At 38.4% G+C, this 16,258-nt stretch overlaps 1 protein-coding gene across 1 annotated transcript in view; it reads right to left on the bottom strand.

The window, feature by feature from the left end:
* SYTL5 (synaptotagmin like 5) overlaps positions 1-16,258 on the bottom strand; it is a 93,465-nt gene that overhangs the window by 6,311 nt on the left and 70,896 nt on the right. Inside the window, exons 10-15 of the mRNA XM_050915035.1 lie at positions 12,986-13,078; positions 8,890-8,955; positions 7,753-7,931; positions 6,777-6,879; positions 4,435-4,596; positions 647-755 (exon numbers count right to left, since the gene is read on the bottom strand). Coding sequence (XP_050770992.1) covers positions 647-755; positions 4,435-4,596; positions 6,777-6,879; positions 7,753-7,931; positions 8,890-8,955; positions 12,986-13,078 — 712 coding nt within the window. The remainder of the gene's footprint in view (positions 1-646; positions 756-4,434; positions 4,597-6,776; positions 6,880-7,752; positions 7,932-8,889; positions 8,956-12,985; positions 13,079-16,258) is intronic.

Raw genomic sequence — 16,258 nt, 5'->3', positions numbered from 1 at the left:
ACTACACTCAGTTGCTACCCAGTGATTGCTTTCACTTCAGAAGATTGCTGTTCCTCATGCTACTACAATGCAAAGAGTTAGTAACTATTTCCCCCTGTTCATTGTTGATGAAAATAATGGCTTACCCTAAAGAATTCAAATAATATTTTACAGGACTGAATTACAGCAGTAATACAGTAAAACTGAGCAGAGGTAAAGCAGCGTGAAAAGAGCATGAAAATGAGGAGATAGGTAAGCTTAAGGATAATTAAGCATGAAGAACTAAGTGAAGTCCATTACTTTGATCAGCTATACACTGTATATAACTAGCTGAACAAAGAACCCACAGACTATGATGCAGACAATTTACTTCTATGTGTCTGTCCTCAATCATGTTATCTAATGTCTGAATTTTTTTTAATTAGGTCACAGCCAGGCATCAACACTTCACTGCACACTCCTCTTCCCTTCTCTCTCCTTAAGTTCAATGTAAGAGAAGAGGATGGAGCAGGAGAAACATACTCACATTTCAAAATTTCCACATATAAAGACAATACTATATTTAAGTATGATTTCAGTCTTCACTAATACCATTATTTCACACTAGGTAATGATTTTTAGTACTCAGAGGGATGTTATCATACGCTGCCATTAATGTTTGCTTTACCTTGAAACTGCCCTAGAGGAAGCATTAGGTTTCTGTCTGGGGGAATGTAACGTAAAACAACTGTCAGTTCTCCTTTATATTGAAGCCCAGCATCTGTCGCAACCTCCACCTGAAAAGAAAGAAACAAACAAAACAGAAATCCAGCTAAGGTTAATCATTCACCTTCTCCTTTTGATTTTAATTTTGTTGTACCAATATAGTGTTTAAAACACTTCTTAAACATATCAAGACATACCAGCCCACTTCCAAATAATTAGACATTCCAGATTGAATGCAATCCCATTCTAGAAAACTTTATGAGCTAGGGAATGCAAGCTCTCAGAAGAATAAGAAAGCCACATGGCACTGTTCAGTGAACAGAGAGATATCTAGCATGAATAATGAAGCAAACAAACAGGAAAAAACCCTCAAACTTATTTCTGGACACACAAACTGTAGCTAATTTAAGCTGACATTCAGCCCTTATTTCCCCCAATCAGGATTTTAAACCGTAATTGGTTTCATGTACTTTAGAGGAGTCACTCCTGAGTCACTCTTGGAATAGTGGTGTGGGAATCCAAGGCGAGGGAAGAGAGCAGAGTTCAGCTCTGAAATAGAAAAACTTCTTGAAAACTGTTATTCCTAGTGTTCTTTTCCACACAGCTACTATTTTTGCATCTTTTTGTTTTATTAATGTTTGAATCTTGCCCAGAAAGAATGCATTCAGTGCTCTTCAGAGCATCCTGTTAGAAGAACAGTAGGTCTTCACTGGTGTGCACTGAACTTCCATTCGCATTGTAAGAAGTTGGAAACTACATTTTAAAAACAGTAGATGCAACACAGAGACAACATGTTATGCCATCTCAAACTGACTTCTAGAAAAATAAAGTGCAGTGAAAAAAGGAGTCTTGTACATTTACATTAGAGATTAGGTCTATGAAAAACTCAGGCATATGCTAACCTTGCTCAGTGATGTCCTCTAATGGATGTGGGACTACCCAGATGCTCACGCTTCTCTACATGCTTCAGTGCTTAGGTTTGGGTACAAATCAACAAATCTTCCTGATCTCTCAACAGGGACAAAGCACATGTATAAAGAGAGAAGACCCTCGAGTGCTGAGAGACACACACCAAGGTACCCACACAAGCCTTTAAATAACTCCTTATAGACGAATGTCTGATCAGTGACAGTGTTTCTCTGAAATGCATTCAGCTTGTTTCCTGACTCCCCAGGAAGGTCAAAATTCTATTATCAAGAGAAAACCGAATCAAAAATACCCCACCAGACATATATACAGTGATATGCACAGAGTGAGCACTGCCTTCATATCATAGACTCCAGGCTAAGGCACTAACCATGTTTAGGTGGGGCTAAGTCTGTACACAAGGATGGGACAGGGAACAAAGCAATTTTAGTGATAAAAACATGGCCCTTTTGAGACTTTGAAGCATTTTTACAGCAACACAGGCATTCCTGCACTGACTCTGAGAAAACCGGTCCTGTCTCCACCACTGTCTGATGCCAGTTGCTACAACAGAGGACAAAAGAAAACCTGTAGTAAATGGCTGTGGAATAATTTGCACAACAGCTAAATCTTGCCAGTCAGGCAGCTCAATTATGGTCTAAACTATGCAAGTTTAGGATCAAGTTTCCCATAAGGGCAGCAAGGATTATTTTTTCCATTCTACTGGTGAGTAAGTGATGGTATAATTTCTATGTCAGGAACAATTTGTCAGCCTCCCCCTCCAACCCACATATAACATAGCTCTAGACTCTGCCCCCTCTTTAACCACAGAACTATTTTCTCTTCTTTTTCTGATTTAACCACACTCCTCTTGAAAACAGACATTCAATGCTCATAGAAGAAACAGGTCTTAAAGTCTCCAACCTTTTCACTAAAGCAGCTAAATGATTCATGATAGAACAAATAAAGTGCTGTAATAAAACCCAGGAAATGTTTCACTGGCATTCCTGTCTCGATCAGGCAGATCATATGGGAGAACAGCATATAATTTGCATGTGTATTAACCTGTGCTTTTTTTAAAATTCAAAATGCAATAATTGATATTTGAAAAAATATATTATCTTTGCTGATAAAAAAATCTTAGCAGCATTTTAAGTTTGGAAACATTATTTATAACAACTTAGGAGGCAGACAAGACCAATTCTGTGTTTGCTTTCTTTGGTAAAAAAGAACTCATTTAAAAATCCTTTTAATGGGTTTGGAAATAATCAGACAACACCTTACAGCTGGAACGGCTGAAATGCTTAGTGCCTCATTACTTTTTTCCTGAGCAGGACAGCTTCATGACTGTCTCCCCCCCGCCATTAGGATTAAAAGAAACCACCAATACACACACAAATCCCCAAAGATTGAAATGAGATGACAAAGAGACTACTGCACGATAAGAAGCTCAATTTCAGACCAACACTCCATATAAACTGCAAGCAAAACAAATACTGGATGTGTATCTTACTGTTGTAGACTGGTGGCTAGTAAATAAGAGCAACATCTGACACCAGCCAGAGCTATGACAGAGATGTAGTAGACATTTCTTCTACTTCAAGAGCAGACTGAACAAAAGTAACTTACACGTAGCACGTTTGTAAGGAGGACTGTATAATCCTGGCCTGGACACAGTGCTGACTGAAACACGTTTGCCATCATTAGCCACTTTCTCTTCCTGGTCTCACCTTGTCTGGACCATGAAGGAAGAGCTGGTGGTCACCCTTATTAACAATGCTGAACCAGGAAACTGGGAATGATCTTCCTTGCCACTTATAAAGTGTGAGGCACGTAAGTGTTCAAAGAAGAGACCAATTTCCTTATATATCTTCTGGCAAATTATTTACTAAAATATAAATTTGTGATGGTTTAGATGTAAGCCTTGCAAAGGGCTATACCTAGAAATTAATTATACAGCAATCAGATCCATCTCCCACCTGAGAGAAAGGCACAAATCAAACATTCCCTCCTAAAACCTTGAATGTAACACTATTTCCTTAAAAATAATGAACACAGAGCAAACCAGTCATCTGAGTCTATCTCCACATCACTTGCAGTAAAACCTTGGATTTTTCTGCAGCAAGAAAAATACACTTTCTGAAATGGCAGTCTAAACAACTGGAATTTCTGGGGATTCTGGCTGCTGCAGGAGCAAGCGAGGCAGAAGCCTTTAATCCTCTAGTTTACAATAGCTCTTTGAATCTCTTCCAAAAATAAACACCTTTGCCAAAGCAGGGGGTGCTCTAGAGACAGAAGTCATCCTATCCTTAGCTAAGTACAATGCAAGTCCTGTTTCACAGACCAATTGACTTGCCTGCTGAGAAGCCCTATTTGTACCTTCCTAGTTAAGGTGAATAAGAGATTAATAAGTCATTTTGTCACAGCTGAAAAGTGTGAAGCACTTTGAACTGAAACAAAAGAGATCTATTTCTTTAATCAACTGTTAAGGGTTGGGTAGGGGGGAGTGGTAGAAAAGTCCTTTGGCTTACGTGCTATTTTTAAAAAATAATCAATTTCTTTACTAGGTCATTTATCCACTGCAGTTTATTACAAGATGAACTTATAGTTTATTTAAAAGGTGGGGGGGGTTTGTTTGTTTTTAAGTAGCCAATCATGTGTAAAGTTTTCATGAAGACTTTAAAACCAGTATGTTTTGATTGATTAAAGAACAAAGATATTATTTTTATTACCATATTAGACACTCATAAAGTCACTGTTTTATAAACACATTCCAAAGGAAAAATAATTAAGCCTTGCTAAATTTGCTTTGCAACACTTTCAGCAGCCCCTGGAAATCCTTACCTTGGGCTGGAGCACAAACCACTCATCGCCCTGATTTTCAAAGTTCCAGGAATCTAATGGAATTTCCACCTCCCCAAGGAAGCTGTTGTGTCCAAATCTGTCATAGTGCCAGACAGAAAGCTGCAGGGTCCTGGTTTCTAGCTGTGTGTGACTGATGACATACTACCAACAGAAAAAGAGAAAAAGAAACTCTCAGAATAAGCATAAATAATAGTTTCCATGGAGCCTTTTACAGCTCTAGCTCAATTTCATGAAGCCCACAGCAGCTAACAAATAAAGCATGAAAGAGAGATTTGTTTTCTTTGCAAACAAGATTGATCTAGCTAGAAAGCTCATAACGTTAATGTTAAGCCTAACTCTTTTCTTTGCAGTATGCATCCAATGGTAATTAATGTTACTATCATGACTGTTTTTTCTGTATTATTTACTGGGTATTTATGACTATAAAGTAAATTACAATGCTTAAAACTATGATCCTGTTAATCCCTTATAAGTTTATGTAAAAGAAGCAGATCAACATCAAAGTTTAGTTTCTAAGAAGAAACCCCACTAGTTCTTTCATCCCTAAAGAGAGTCTGCTGTACACTACTTTCTAGAAATAGTGTCCTCCTCTCCTTTTCAATTGTATCTTTGTAACTTTTGAAAAATTGTTCTGAAAACAAGTAAAACTGCATCTGCAAAGCATTCACCAAGCATCTCAGTCTTAGTAACCATAGCTGGTTTTGAAAGCTATTAAAAAAAATCCTCTGAAGAAACATATTCTCGCATATACACAGAAAATTATAAACATCTGGAATTCTAGCTCTGCACACTCTGCTTTTAGCAAAAGGTCCATTAATTCCCTGAAATTCAGCCTTCTCCTAGTGTTAGCTGAGGAGACCCAGATGTCTTCTTTTTTGCATCAAGAACAACGTCTGGACACAGACACATATTCTCCAAAAGCTGAAACAGTCAAGTCAGTTGGCGAGCCACACAAGTAGGCTATTCACATATAGATATGTCTACAGTGCTTAATCCTAGATGCCAACAGTTCCACTGTGAGAGATGTCATATTTAGCAACAACGGAATAACAGTCAAAGAGGGAAGATACAGTCAGATTTAATTAGTTTTCTTTTCTAACAGTAGTAACAGTTTGGGCAAACAGATGTAGCTCTTGCTTACCTACCTGCAATTCAAGTAAGCTCTCTTTGTTACAATTCGCATTTTTAGCAAGCTGCTAGGTCCTATCCTCCCCGAGTTCCCTACTAGCAAACATATTTAGTGCTATGTTTCTTGCTAAATAGTCTAACACCTTTTTTTTCCAGTTCAGGCAAGTCTTAACTTTACTATAAACCATTTAAAAATGAGGCTATACAAGAGACTCTCCCTTGGCAAGCAGCGTGGCCAGACCAAGTGTGTATAAGTCTGCAAAATGGTTTTGTAGCCAGGTTAAGCCAAGTATACTGGCCAGGGAACATCTATTAGCCTCTATTATAAGAAACTTATTTAAAACATCACTGAAATTAGGAAAAAAAAATATTTCAGGAGAAACTAAAAGGAGTTTCTGGCCTCATGACAGCCGGCTGGGATAACTCTCATCAATCGACAAGGAAGGGGAATCACCAGGAGTGTTGTGATCCAGGTGCCAGACAGGCAGTGAACTGGGCAGAAACTCTGTCATTCCCACCTGCATCACAGAGCCACGGAGGTGAATAAGCAGCTCGTGAGGAGCTCAAAATAGTTCAGCCTCTGTAGTGGACGTGGGTAAAAGGCAAGGAAGGAAGAGCCTGGGCATTCTGCTCCACCAGCCCTCAAGGAAGTAATCTGTCATCGTCTCTTGCAACAGAAAATGAACTACTTCACAGCTTTTTAGGAAGGCAGGTAGTGAAGTCGTTGTTGGCATTTTCTTATCAAAGTCAGTTCTACTTTAAAAGTAACTTAAAGCCTCCAGAGAAATTAAGATTTTACTGCAAAAGGTTATTTTCTCTTCAAAATCACTTAGATGGGAAGTTTTAATCTAGCTCTATTTCAGCATCAGTTGCTAATTTAGGGCTTACAAAATCTTTAAGGTGCTTTTAACATCTCTGAGCTCAGGTTAGACAGGAACATCAGCAGTTTTGAAAGAGATCTACAGAAACTAATAGAAGTTTTACCTATAAAGGGGGGAACCAAACAAAACATTTCCTCAATGCTGAAAGCCAGAAATTACAACTCATAGGATTACTAGACGGTTTTGCTTAAATATACTCCTTTTGAGGCATCTCTTCCAAATTCTAATCCCCATACTGGAACACTTACATCAAATGCCTGTGAACACAAGAGGAACATTCATCACAGCCTCAGAGAGAGATAGTGTTCTCACCTTCAGCGTTTCATTAAATTCTGGATTGGTGCTGTTACTTTTAATTTTGGTCTTGCGTTTACTTTGGCGGGACTTATCAGGTAGAAGGTATGCTTTGACATATCTGCAGATCAAGTAGTAAATTATTAGCAAGGAATAAAACTGACCAGTTTGAGCAAGGACCTGACATTGCTGCATCAGTAACACATACGAGGAAATTAATTTTTGCAGTCTGAACAATGTGCACATGTAACAGAATATGTGAAACATGGAAAAGCATGGTCTTTATCTACAAACATAGCAAAGTTATTCAGATAGGATCAGAATAACAAAAGGCAGAGCTAAATTAATTTACTCATCCTCAGAAATGCAGAAAGCTTTCCTAACACTTTCCCTTTTGTAGTATACGATTACTGACTGGTTACATATGAAAACACATACACTGAAAATACAAGAGAATGAAAAACTTCATACCTTGCATACGATAGGATTACACATGATTAGAGACACTAATTATTACTTCCTGATGAGAGAATTTACATATCATACTGAAAACTATAATGAGAAGCTCAGAAAACATGGTCCTTGCAAAGTGGATCTACGGATGCATGAAACTGAAGTTCTCTCTATCCCTCCCTCTCTCCAAAACATCACTCCTCTCATATACTTTAGTTTTGATTCTAGAAGTAAGAAATCAATTCAGCCTCCCTATTCCTTCATAGTTTTTGCCCTTTTGCAGACGCTGCTATCAAACAGGTTAATAATTTAAGTAATCCTACTGTTTCCCCAGAACAGGCACACGTTGCCCTAAGAAACGTATTGAAAATGCATTTCCCACAGGGAATCCAAAACCAACCATCATCAAAACACCAGCTTGTAGCAACTGGATCCTATGAATTCTCAGGCTCATATCACAACCCCAGGCTACATGACTGCACGTGGCGTGGGGGAGGACACCCCTAGCAGAGCCTAAAAGGAAATTCTTCTCTGTGCTTACGGATCAGTCCTTTGCTTCTTCTCATCCGCAACGGCCAGGTTTCTGCAACTTTTTACCAGGATGTTGAGGGCACCTGTTTTGTAGCTGTAGTTGATGTTGAGAAGGATTTCGCCGCTGACCTTCACGTTGCCATAGTCACCAGTTTCACTATACACACTCAGCATGCTGTTAATGCTAGTCTGGAGGGGGAGAGAAAAAGGACTTAGAGGCTTAAACAAATTACTCATTTCCAGAATCTGCTTTTTTCATACAGTCACAGCCTTGCAATATTGTCACACTTGGTAGGACTTGCTATGAAAACAGATATATCACAGAACAGAAATACCACTTGCTTCTATTTGATGTAAAAGGGAATAAGAACTATAATTAATAATAGCTTAAATGTCTAGACAGTTGATGTTTTTTCCATGCAGGACTCAAACCTATTTATAAACATAACTAAATCTAAATTACCACTATTTAATTCATGCATGAACTGAAGAGCAGACAGGCTACATAAATTGTAAGCTCACGTAAGTTCCAAGCAGGAAAAAAAAAAAAAAAAAAAAATCACCTTTCTGGCTCAGCTGTCCACGTAATTTTTACTGAGTCTCATAAGACAACTGCTGACAGAACCATTAGAAAAAGTTATAAGGATACTTCCCATAATGGAGATGGCCTGAAAGCATGTTTGTTTAAAGTGACACCCACCTCTCATTAGTAATTCTAAAAGAATAAGCAAAATTCCATACCCACCATTTCAGCAATTTTCCTAAAGCCAAAATAGTTTAGCAAAAATCCCACAAAATTTTCCCCTGCAGCATAATGTATCAGCCCCCAATCTCTTTTTTTCACTCATACCATACAGAGTATTGCTATGAGGATTTCCTCTTCCAAAAGATTACAATTAGGAAAGAACTAAATATTTTTAAAGAAAACCAGAGCAATATGCACACTGCCAGAACCAAAGGAATTCAAGAAATCTGGTGCACATTTTCTTTTGAGTCATTGAGCAAGATTGCTCAAAAACATATATAACCATCTAAATCCTAACACTTAGGAACCTTGCAAGACACACAGGTATAGTCTTCAACACAAAAGGAGAAAAGAGAGAGAAACCTTAAAAGTAAGCTAAACAGAGGATTCAGGAGAACTCACAGTATCACCGTCTGTTTCAGGCACATTTAAATACGTCCATTTTCTGTCAGAGCCTTCTGGGGAGTTCTTTAAAGAAGGCAGTGCAAAAGGTCAAGAGAAAAGAGCATTAGATAGCTGCAATAAGAAAGAATAAGTGCAGTGATAAATCTTTACCTATATAGACAGGTAAAGGAAGTTCGTATTGCAAAGCCATAGCAAGCAAGAAAGAAAAAGGTATCACCAAATCAGAGAAAAGCTAAGTGTTTTCCATGTACTTCAAGTATTGAACAACACACGGCTCAAGGTAATTAAATAGAAATGAAGTATCGGCTGTATCAAAATAAACAAATTACGTTTTAGAACACCAACTCAGCAGATTTAGATTTGTATTGGATTGTATTTGGATTTGTCCTCCTTTGTCTGCATGACTTGTTTAAGCTAGTCAAAAGCTAAGCATTCCTGTATTTGCAGGATTGGTGCCCTTGTAAGAAATTGCGGTTTCTCTGTGGAGTTTGTAAGAATAGATAAAAATGTACACAAATGTTTAAACATGTCACTCTTTGGGAAAAAAAATACAGTAATAGAATATTGGGGAAAACATTCCCCCCCCCCCCCGCTTGCTAGAGCAGTATCTGGAAATCTCACCAACGAGCTCAAGGGAAACTACATCTTGATCTACCTCCTTCCTTATCGGCTGCAGGGAGGAAGGAAGAACACAGTCAACGGGAAGAACCACACAAAAAGAATTTGTCTGTGGCAAAACTCAACTCTCTGAGCACCTTGCCTAAGGGCCCTGCAGCAAGGAAAGCTGGAGGGATAAGCAGGCTTGTGTCAATACGGTAAACAACAACAGACATGAAAAACCAGAACAAGCAATCATTACCCATAAAGTTAATTTTATACATCATGTAGGAATAATAAATGGCAAAAAAGGGTGGTTTTTTGTATTTCTGCTGACCTTCTTTATCCTTCATTTAAAAAAAAAAAAAAAAAAATGCATGTCCTTTTATTCCTTTGTACAATTGGCTGAAATTCCATGAACAAGACTGGTTAAAATTACTGGAGAATTAGCAACACACACTGACAAATGTGTCGTATTTCCTCCTATTCCTAACATGCCTCGAGCTAAATTCCAGCCTTTCCCATTTATGCATTTCCACCTCTAGCATACATGAAAATGGGTATCCTTGGACACTGTTAGTGAACTTAACAGTCCCAGTATGTGCCACAATATGCCTAAATTATCCCTGTAACAGGAAAGTAACAATTTGTGTGCCCACTTCAGAAAACAGACAAGGTTATACCAACATGAGGAGGCGGACGAGTTGTTCTCTACTGAATCCAAATACTCTTTTTCTTGATCTTTAGGTAAGTGGGCAGCGAGGGATAAATGACTGGGGAAAAAACCCCACAGAAAGTCCTAAACAAATAGATGACTTCTGACCCCAGAATTTATGGAAACACAATTTCTGAATTGCTTACAAACCACAAACAAAATAACACAAGTTTAGTAGAAGTATTTGATATACTTGACTTTTTTCCCCACAGACTCTGTTCTGTGGCATTTACACTGGACATTACATACGCTAAATGTAATGTCCTTAAGAAATCTACTCATTTTCCAGTTTCATAAGTAGTAAACAACCACCACATATGGCAGATGCGGAGCCTCATTTTAGTACCTTACTAAGAATTATATTTGTTTGCATCATTTCTTATTGCTGCAGTAATGCACTGGAACAATTCAGTCTTACTGATGTGATGGGTCTCGACAACACATTAATATGTTTAGGAGAGGAATCAGCGAAGGATGCAGGGAAAACTAAATACACAGTTCATGTGTTAGCTTTGGGAAAACACAAAAATACCCTAATGCTGAGATTCAGTTTCCTGTCCACTTTCCATTTCCATTTTTGTCCACTCATGTTACAGGTATATTTCAAATATATTTACCCTTTAAGATATTTCTTCCTTTACCTCAAATGCTCGTTGTCAGAGTACCCACACTGTACTTTAAATTCTCATATTCAAAAAAAGAAAGAAAAAACATGCAGTTAGAGCCTACTGTTCATTAATAACATTATTTCAACGTGACTTAATAGTACACAGTCATTTGACAGATAAGTACATGAAAAAAAAAATCCGTAAAGAGCAGAAGGCTCAAAGGCTTACAACAAGCAGAGTAAAGGCAAAAATAAGAGAGAGGGGGAAAGTTAGTAACTAGTAACACACACTTAAGGGGAATAAAAAAAAAAAGAACCTGTAAAATTGACCTGCTGTTGCAGGGAGAAGCAGCTTGCCATTTGCAACTTTGCCATTAACATAGCATGCAGTGACATTTAAAAATCATGTCACGGTGAATACAGAGAAACGAGAGCATTGAGATGTGAGATTATCTCAGACCTACAGCACTGGAAAAGCTACAGTCTGCTTAAGAAAAAGTTCAAAGGGAAATCTAAAGCAAAGGACAAAACCCAATGCACAGACAGAATGCTGCCTACAGCACATAGAGGGAAGGCTCTCTAAATGCAGTTCCTCAATTAGTGGCCTAAACGGAGAAAGCACTTAAGCACCTGCAACCCTCATATCAATATTCAGAGGAAATAAAAATAATTCTGTCTATAAAATCCATGGGACCAGCAACCATTGGAGACAATGAGTCATAGTCAACCTTGGGTAAGTGGGTCTAATTAGAGCAGTGTCAACAGGCTACATTTGCTCAAGTCTGATTTGGTGTGAAGGGCCACACCACTGTTGTGTCTGTTTCTGTGAACTACACAAATCAGAAGGGAAAAGGGTCTGGACATGGCCAGATCTAAGATACCAAAATGCTCTGTGACGGCAATTTTGTCAGCCCTTTCTTCTTCCCAGGTAAGCCAAACTTGGATTCAGCCAACTCCATCTCTTTGGGATCAAGAACTTAAGTGGTCATTCCCTGGGCCCTGCTTGCACGGGGACTAATGGGGATGCAGTCTAGAAAGGACAGTTCATTGGTTACTATCATGGACCAAATTTTCTCTTCCCTTTTAGCGTACAGACTCATCTCTCTTCAGCTTCTTCAACTCTCTCACCTACCTGGAGTTTGTTGCAGTTTTCTGATACTCTATACGCTGACCAGAGCTATTTTTAGGCACAAGTCATGAAGAAGGGTGGCCAGAGGGCTCTGCGACTTTTCTGAAGATGCTATCAGTTGCCCACGTCCTAAGTGTCAGATCCCAAAAATGAGGTACACAGCAGGTAGCCATGAACTAGACATGTTAAAGGCTACTTTTATCATCCATTTTCTTTCCCAGTGAGTAACAGACTGCATAATGAACTGCATAAGGCTTGTTATACCAATTTTGTTGCATCTCAAGCACCTGTTACAACCTGAAAATACAGCTATCCTTTTAAAACCAACATTAAGTTGCAACAGTTAGACAACCACAAGACTCAGACATCTGATTTACAGTATATAGTCTGCTGGTATGACAAGAAACAAAAGGATATAACAGAAAAATACTACAATAATTGCAAAGGTGGAAAAGTCACCAACAAAATCCTTAAGTATCTTACTCCTCACTGTAAAGAGAAATACTTTTCAGTTGTGGGCGGCATAGCAATCATGTCATGAAGAATGGGAGAACCTGGGTTGGGGGATGGACAGTGATGCCACAGAAGTGGTATGTATGCAAACACACAGATGAGTATTTGTGTCCCAGGAACCTGAACAATCAGAAAGTGGTTTGAGATGGAAGAGCCCACCACAGCCTTGTTCTCGTCATTTCAAGTAAATTAAGATTAAGTGCTCCTCTGCAAAGCTGAGCAGTCACATACTGCAAACACCTGTGGTTTGGCTTCTCCACATATCAGCTTGGCAGTAACCTGAGCATGTGAGGAAATCTGCTGATGAGTATGCAACGTGGTTTTCTTTTTCCTTGCACTGCAGAGAACAGCATTTTAGCTTTGAACAGCGTTAAAAATATAATAGAAAAACTATCTAAATGTTAAAGGATGTTTCTCAAGCGTAGCATGAAAGATGATCTGCTGCTAAGTGGTATGAAGTTAAACTGCTTTTTGGAGGAACAATGGTGTTTTGTGGAAGGAAAAAGCATATGTTTTCTACTCAAAATCTTACTGTTGATAATCCACTTGTCAAATGTCCATGTTTCCTTGAATAACGAGAGGCCACTATGTCATCAATATCTTCTTCTGTTTCATCCAGATAATCCTAAATGACAAACAGGCATTTTAGTCGTCATGTTGTGCTCTGTATTTGGTCAGCCTCTGTTGCTTAGTTTTGTTTCATATATTTTCCACTTTAGGAAGACAGTGCAGGATGCATTCAAAATTCTAATCTCTAGACGAATTCTGAATTACATTTTCCACATCTTTGCACAGGCACACAGCATAAGGGGAAAAGATGCTGTTACGGTTTCAGGGTTCAATTGCTTAAGAACTGAAAAACTTGACACACATACTTCATATTTTATTCTGGAGGCGCATACCTTTCCATGGCCAACAGCTGTGCACATAAACAAAACCCACTTCCATGCCTACTAACAATCCCATGTGAATTACCTTATTCTACTTACTCCTATTTGCATTCAGGAATTTAGGTTTGGAAATCTTAGAGGGACATGGTGAGACTTTTTCAAATCTTAACAAAAAAAATGAGTGAATTAAGGTCCAATACCAGGGGATCATTGGTACTGGTTTACCTGAAGATGTTTATAGCCAGAAGCAATTAGCTGATCGATTTCTTGATTACAGTCCAGGTTCCATGTTTTTACAGGACATATTTTTTACAATCCAGCAATCCAGTTTTCCAATTATTATCCACATTTGTATCAGTCACACTCACACAAACGGACAAGCACACAATTTGCATTACACTTGCACCCTTTCACACTGTCTTTGGTGACAGGTGATGATTTCGTGAACAGGATCATTTACACAGACCCACTTTCTAACAGGCAGCGCTGAAAGCCCCAGGTTATTGTCAAACGACATGGGAAGAAACTTTTCCTACCATCATACACACTGAATATATTTGAGGGGTAAACAAAAAAACCAGTTAATGTGCATGTTTTAAAAATAATTAAATTTCTGTATTATTTTAATAATTTGTAAAAATGGAGGAAAAATCAGTAATTGCACAGCTTCATATATATGCTTGAGTTTTAATAAGCAAGACTGAACTGTAACATCTTTAGCTCATATACAGAAAAAAATAATTCTGATTTTTTAAACACAGCCATGAAGTAAAATCTAAAAAGAAACTTAAAATCTGGTTGATGGTCCTAATAGGACTGTTAACTTTAAGTAAAAGTTAGAGGAAAAAACCCCAACAGACAGCTATCATCCTATTAAGTGTGGCTTGGAAATTTCAAGCATTTCCTTAAACCTTATGGCAGGTATTTTGAAAGACTCTGCTTTTAGTTTTAATGGAAGTCAAATGTTCAACTTCCTTATATCTGCTTTGCAGCTATAAAAATCTCACATGGTGACCTACCTCACTCTCTATTGCTTAGTCGCTCTCTCTTAAACTAAACAGAGAAGTACTGTATTCAAACTCAGGAGTCTTTGAGACTTCTACGCTAATCAGGAAAAACAGAGCAGAGAAGAAATGCTGCTGGAGAGTTGAACTGTCAGTTTATGTAAAGATCTGCAGAGCATTTGTCATTAGTATGCATAAAACTGGCTGTTACATCTCTTCTCCTTTGCTCCAGTGACTGAACTGAACTGAAACCAGCTGAAAGTGATGCAAAGTTTTCTATTACTACTTTCCAATTGTAACTGCATATTTAATATTGAGCACAGGGAAATCAGGACAAGCCATCACTCTATTTGGGACCAAAATTTACATACTGAAGCAAATATTCCTCTTAGCTTCATGTTCTTACAGCGAGCTTCCTCTGCTGGTCTCTTCTCTTTCTAATCTATTCAGGGCACTGTTACCACCCCACAGAAAAAAGAAGTCATAGATATTTTATACTCTAAGGAAAAAGTCCATGGAGACTCAGGCACAACAGAGCCAACTATTTCAGGGAGACAGAGTGCTGAATCCTTTAAAAGTAAAAACCAAAAAAACCCTAAAATAAAAACAAAAACCCCACCCCCCACCCTTCAGTTCTACTCTCATCAACTTCAGAATTCAGGTGATGTACTCAAGTTTAAAACTTGGCACAGGAATACACAATTTTCTCGCTTCCCCATACAACAGGAAGAAGCAAGCCTGGTAACACATGCAAAACTCTTTCCTTTACACTGTTGTATACATACCTGTGGACTTTAAAATAAACAATGCTACATTTTTATTGCTGAATACTTAAATACAGGACAAAAAAAAAGTAAGGCAACATCTTCAGACTGGGGTGTTTCAGGTCTAGACACTCAAATATTAATAGTGCTTCACAAAGAGTCCTAACAACAGCTAGCTGACTACCAGTTTTTGTCTGCAAACAGATATCTAAAAGAATGGTTAGCATTTAACCTATGCTCTTAATTCATTTTGCACCACAATAATTATGTTTCTCAGTAGGTGTTACAGAACTGCAACTACATAATTGGTTACTGTTATTAGCTTATTAAAGTTAGAGCTAGTAGGACATTAATCTCATGGTCTCCAGTGGGGGTTATAAAATGCACGTTATGCAATTACTTCTAATTAAGCAGCTGAGCATGTAATGAACACTACTTGGTCAGGAATTCAACACACACCTCTCTAGATAAGGTGCTCACACTTGAACACAACACTAGATTTAACTGGTTCCCCATACTCCTTGATAAATATATACTACAGTATGCGGGTTTCTCGGGGTTGTCCTTTTTCACTGTCAAGAGCAATGTTAAGTTAGAGGAGCATAATACCCATTCAATTTTCCAGCTGATCTCTCTGTATGTGTAATGGGTTTTCCTGATAAAGCTGGGAGCAAAGCGGCTCAAAGCCTTTTGCCACCTTTTCAGCTGATCAATTCCAGCAATCTGCGTATCCTATTGACATGTGGCATCTCCCACACCACTGCTGTCAGCTCCCATCACCCAGGAATGAGACTGAAGGACCTCAGCTAGCTCTACCAGCCAGCCAGGAGAAAAGGAACTGTAACTTTTCTCAGGCTGCAGGAGCTGTTATCTTCAGGTATCTTTCTTTTTGCCTCTTATATGAAGCACCAAATAAACTAAACTCCAGCAGGAATACAACTTTTATCTCAAAACACTGCATTCATAATGAATACAGGGCAAGACTCTGAAGGACTCCTGTGAGTCAAATTACCCTAAAAAAATATGGTAACACTAAAGCTGATGAATGCAATCAATTGATTTCATAAGACAGAGCAAGCGAGGACATGGGTAGAATCAGAGATCTATGAACCCTGTTATGAATGACGTTTAAAGGGGAATTAGCACT

Source organism: Gymnogyps californianus, chromosome 1, assembly GCF_018139145.2.
Source record: "Gymnogyps californianus isolate 813 chromosome 1, ASM1813914v2, whole genome shotgun sequence".
Taxonomy (NCBI): domain Eukaryota; kingdom Metazoa; phylum Chordata; class Aves; order Accipitriformes; family Cathartidae; genus Gymnogyps; species Gymnogyps californianus.
The sequence above is the reverse complement of the archived record's forward strand: the minus strand, read 5'-3'. Positions and strand labels throughout refer to the sequence as shown.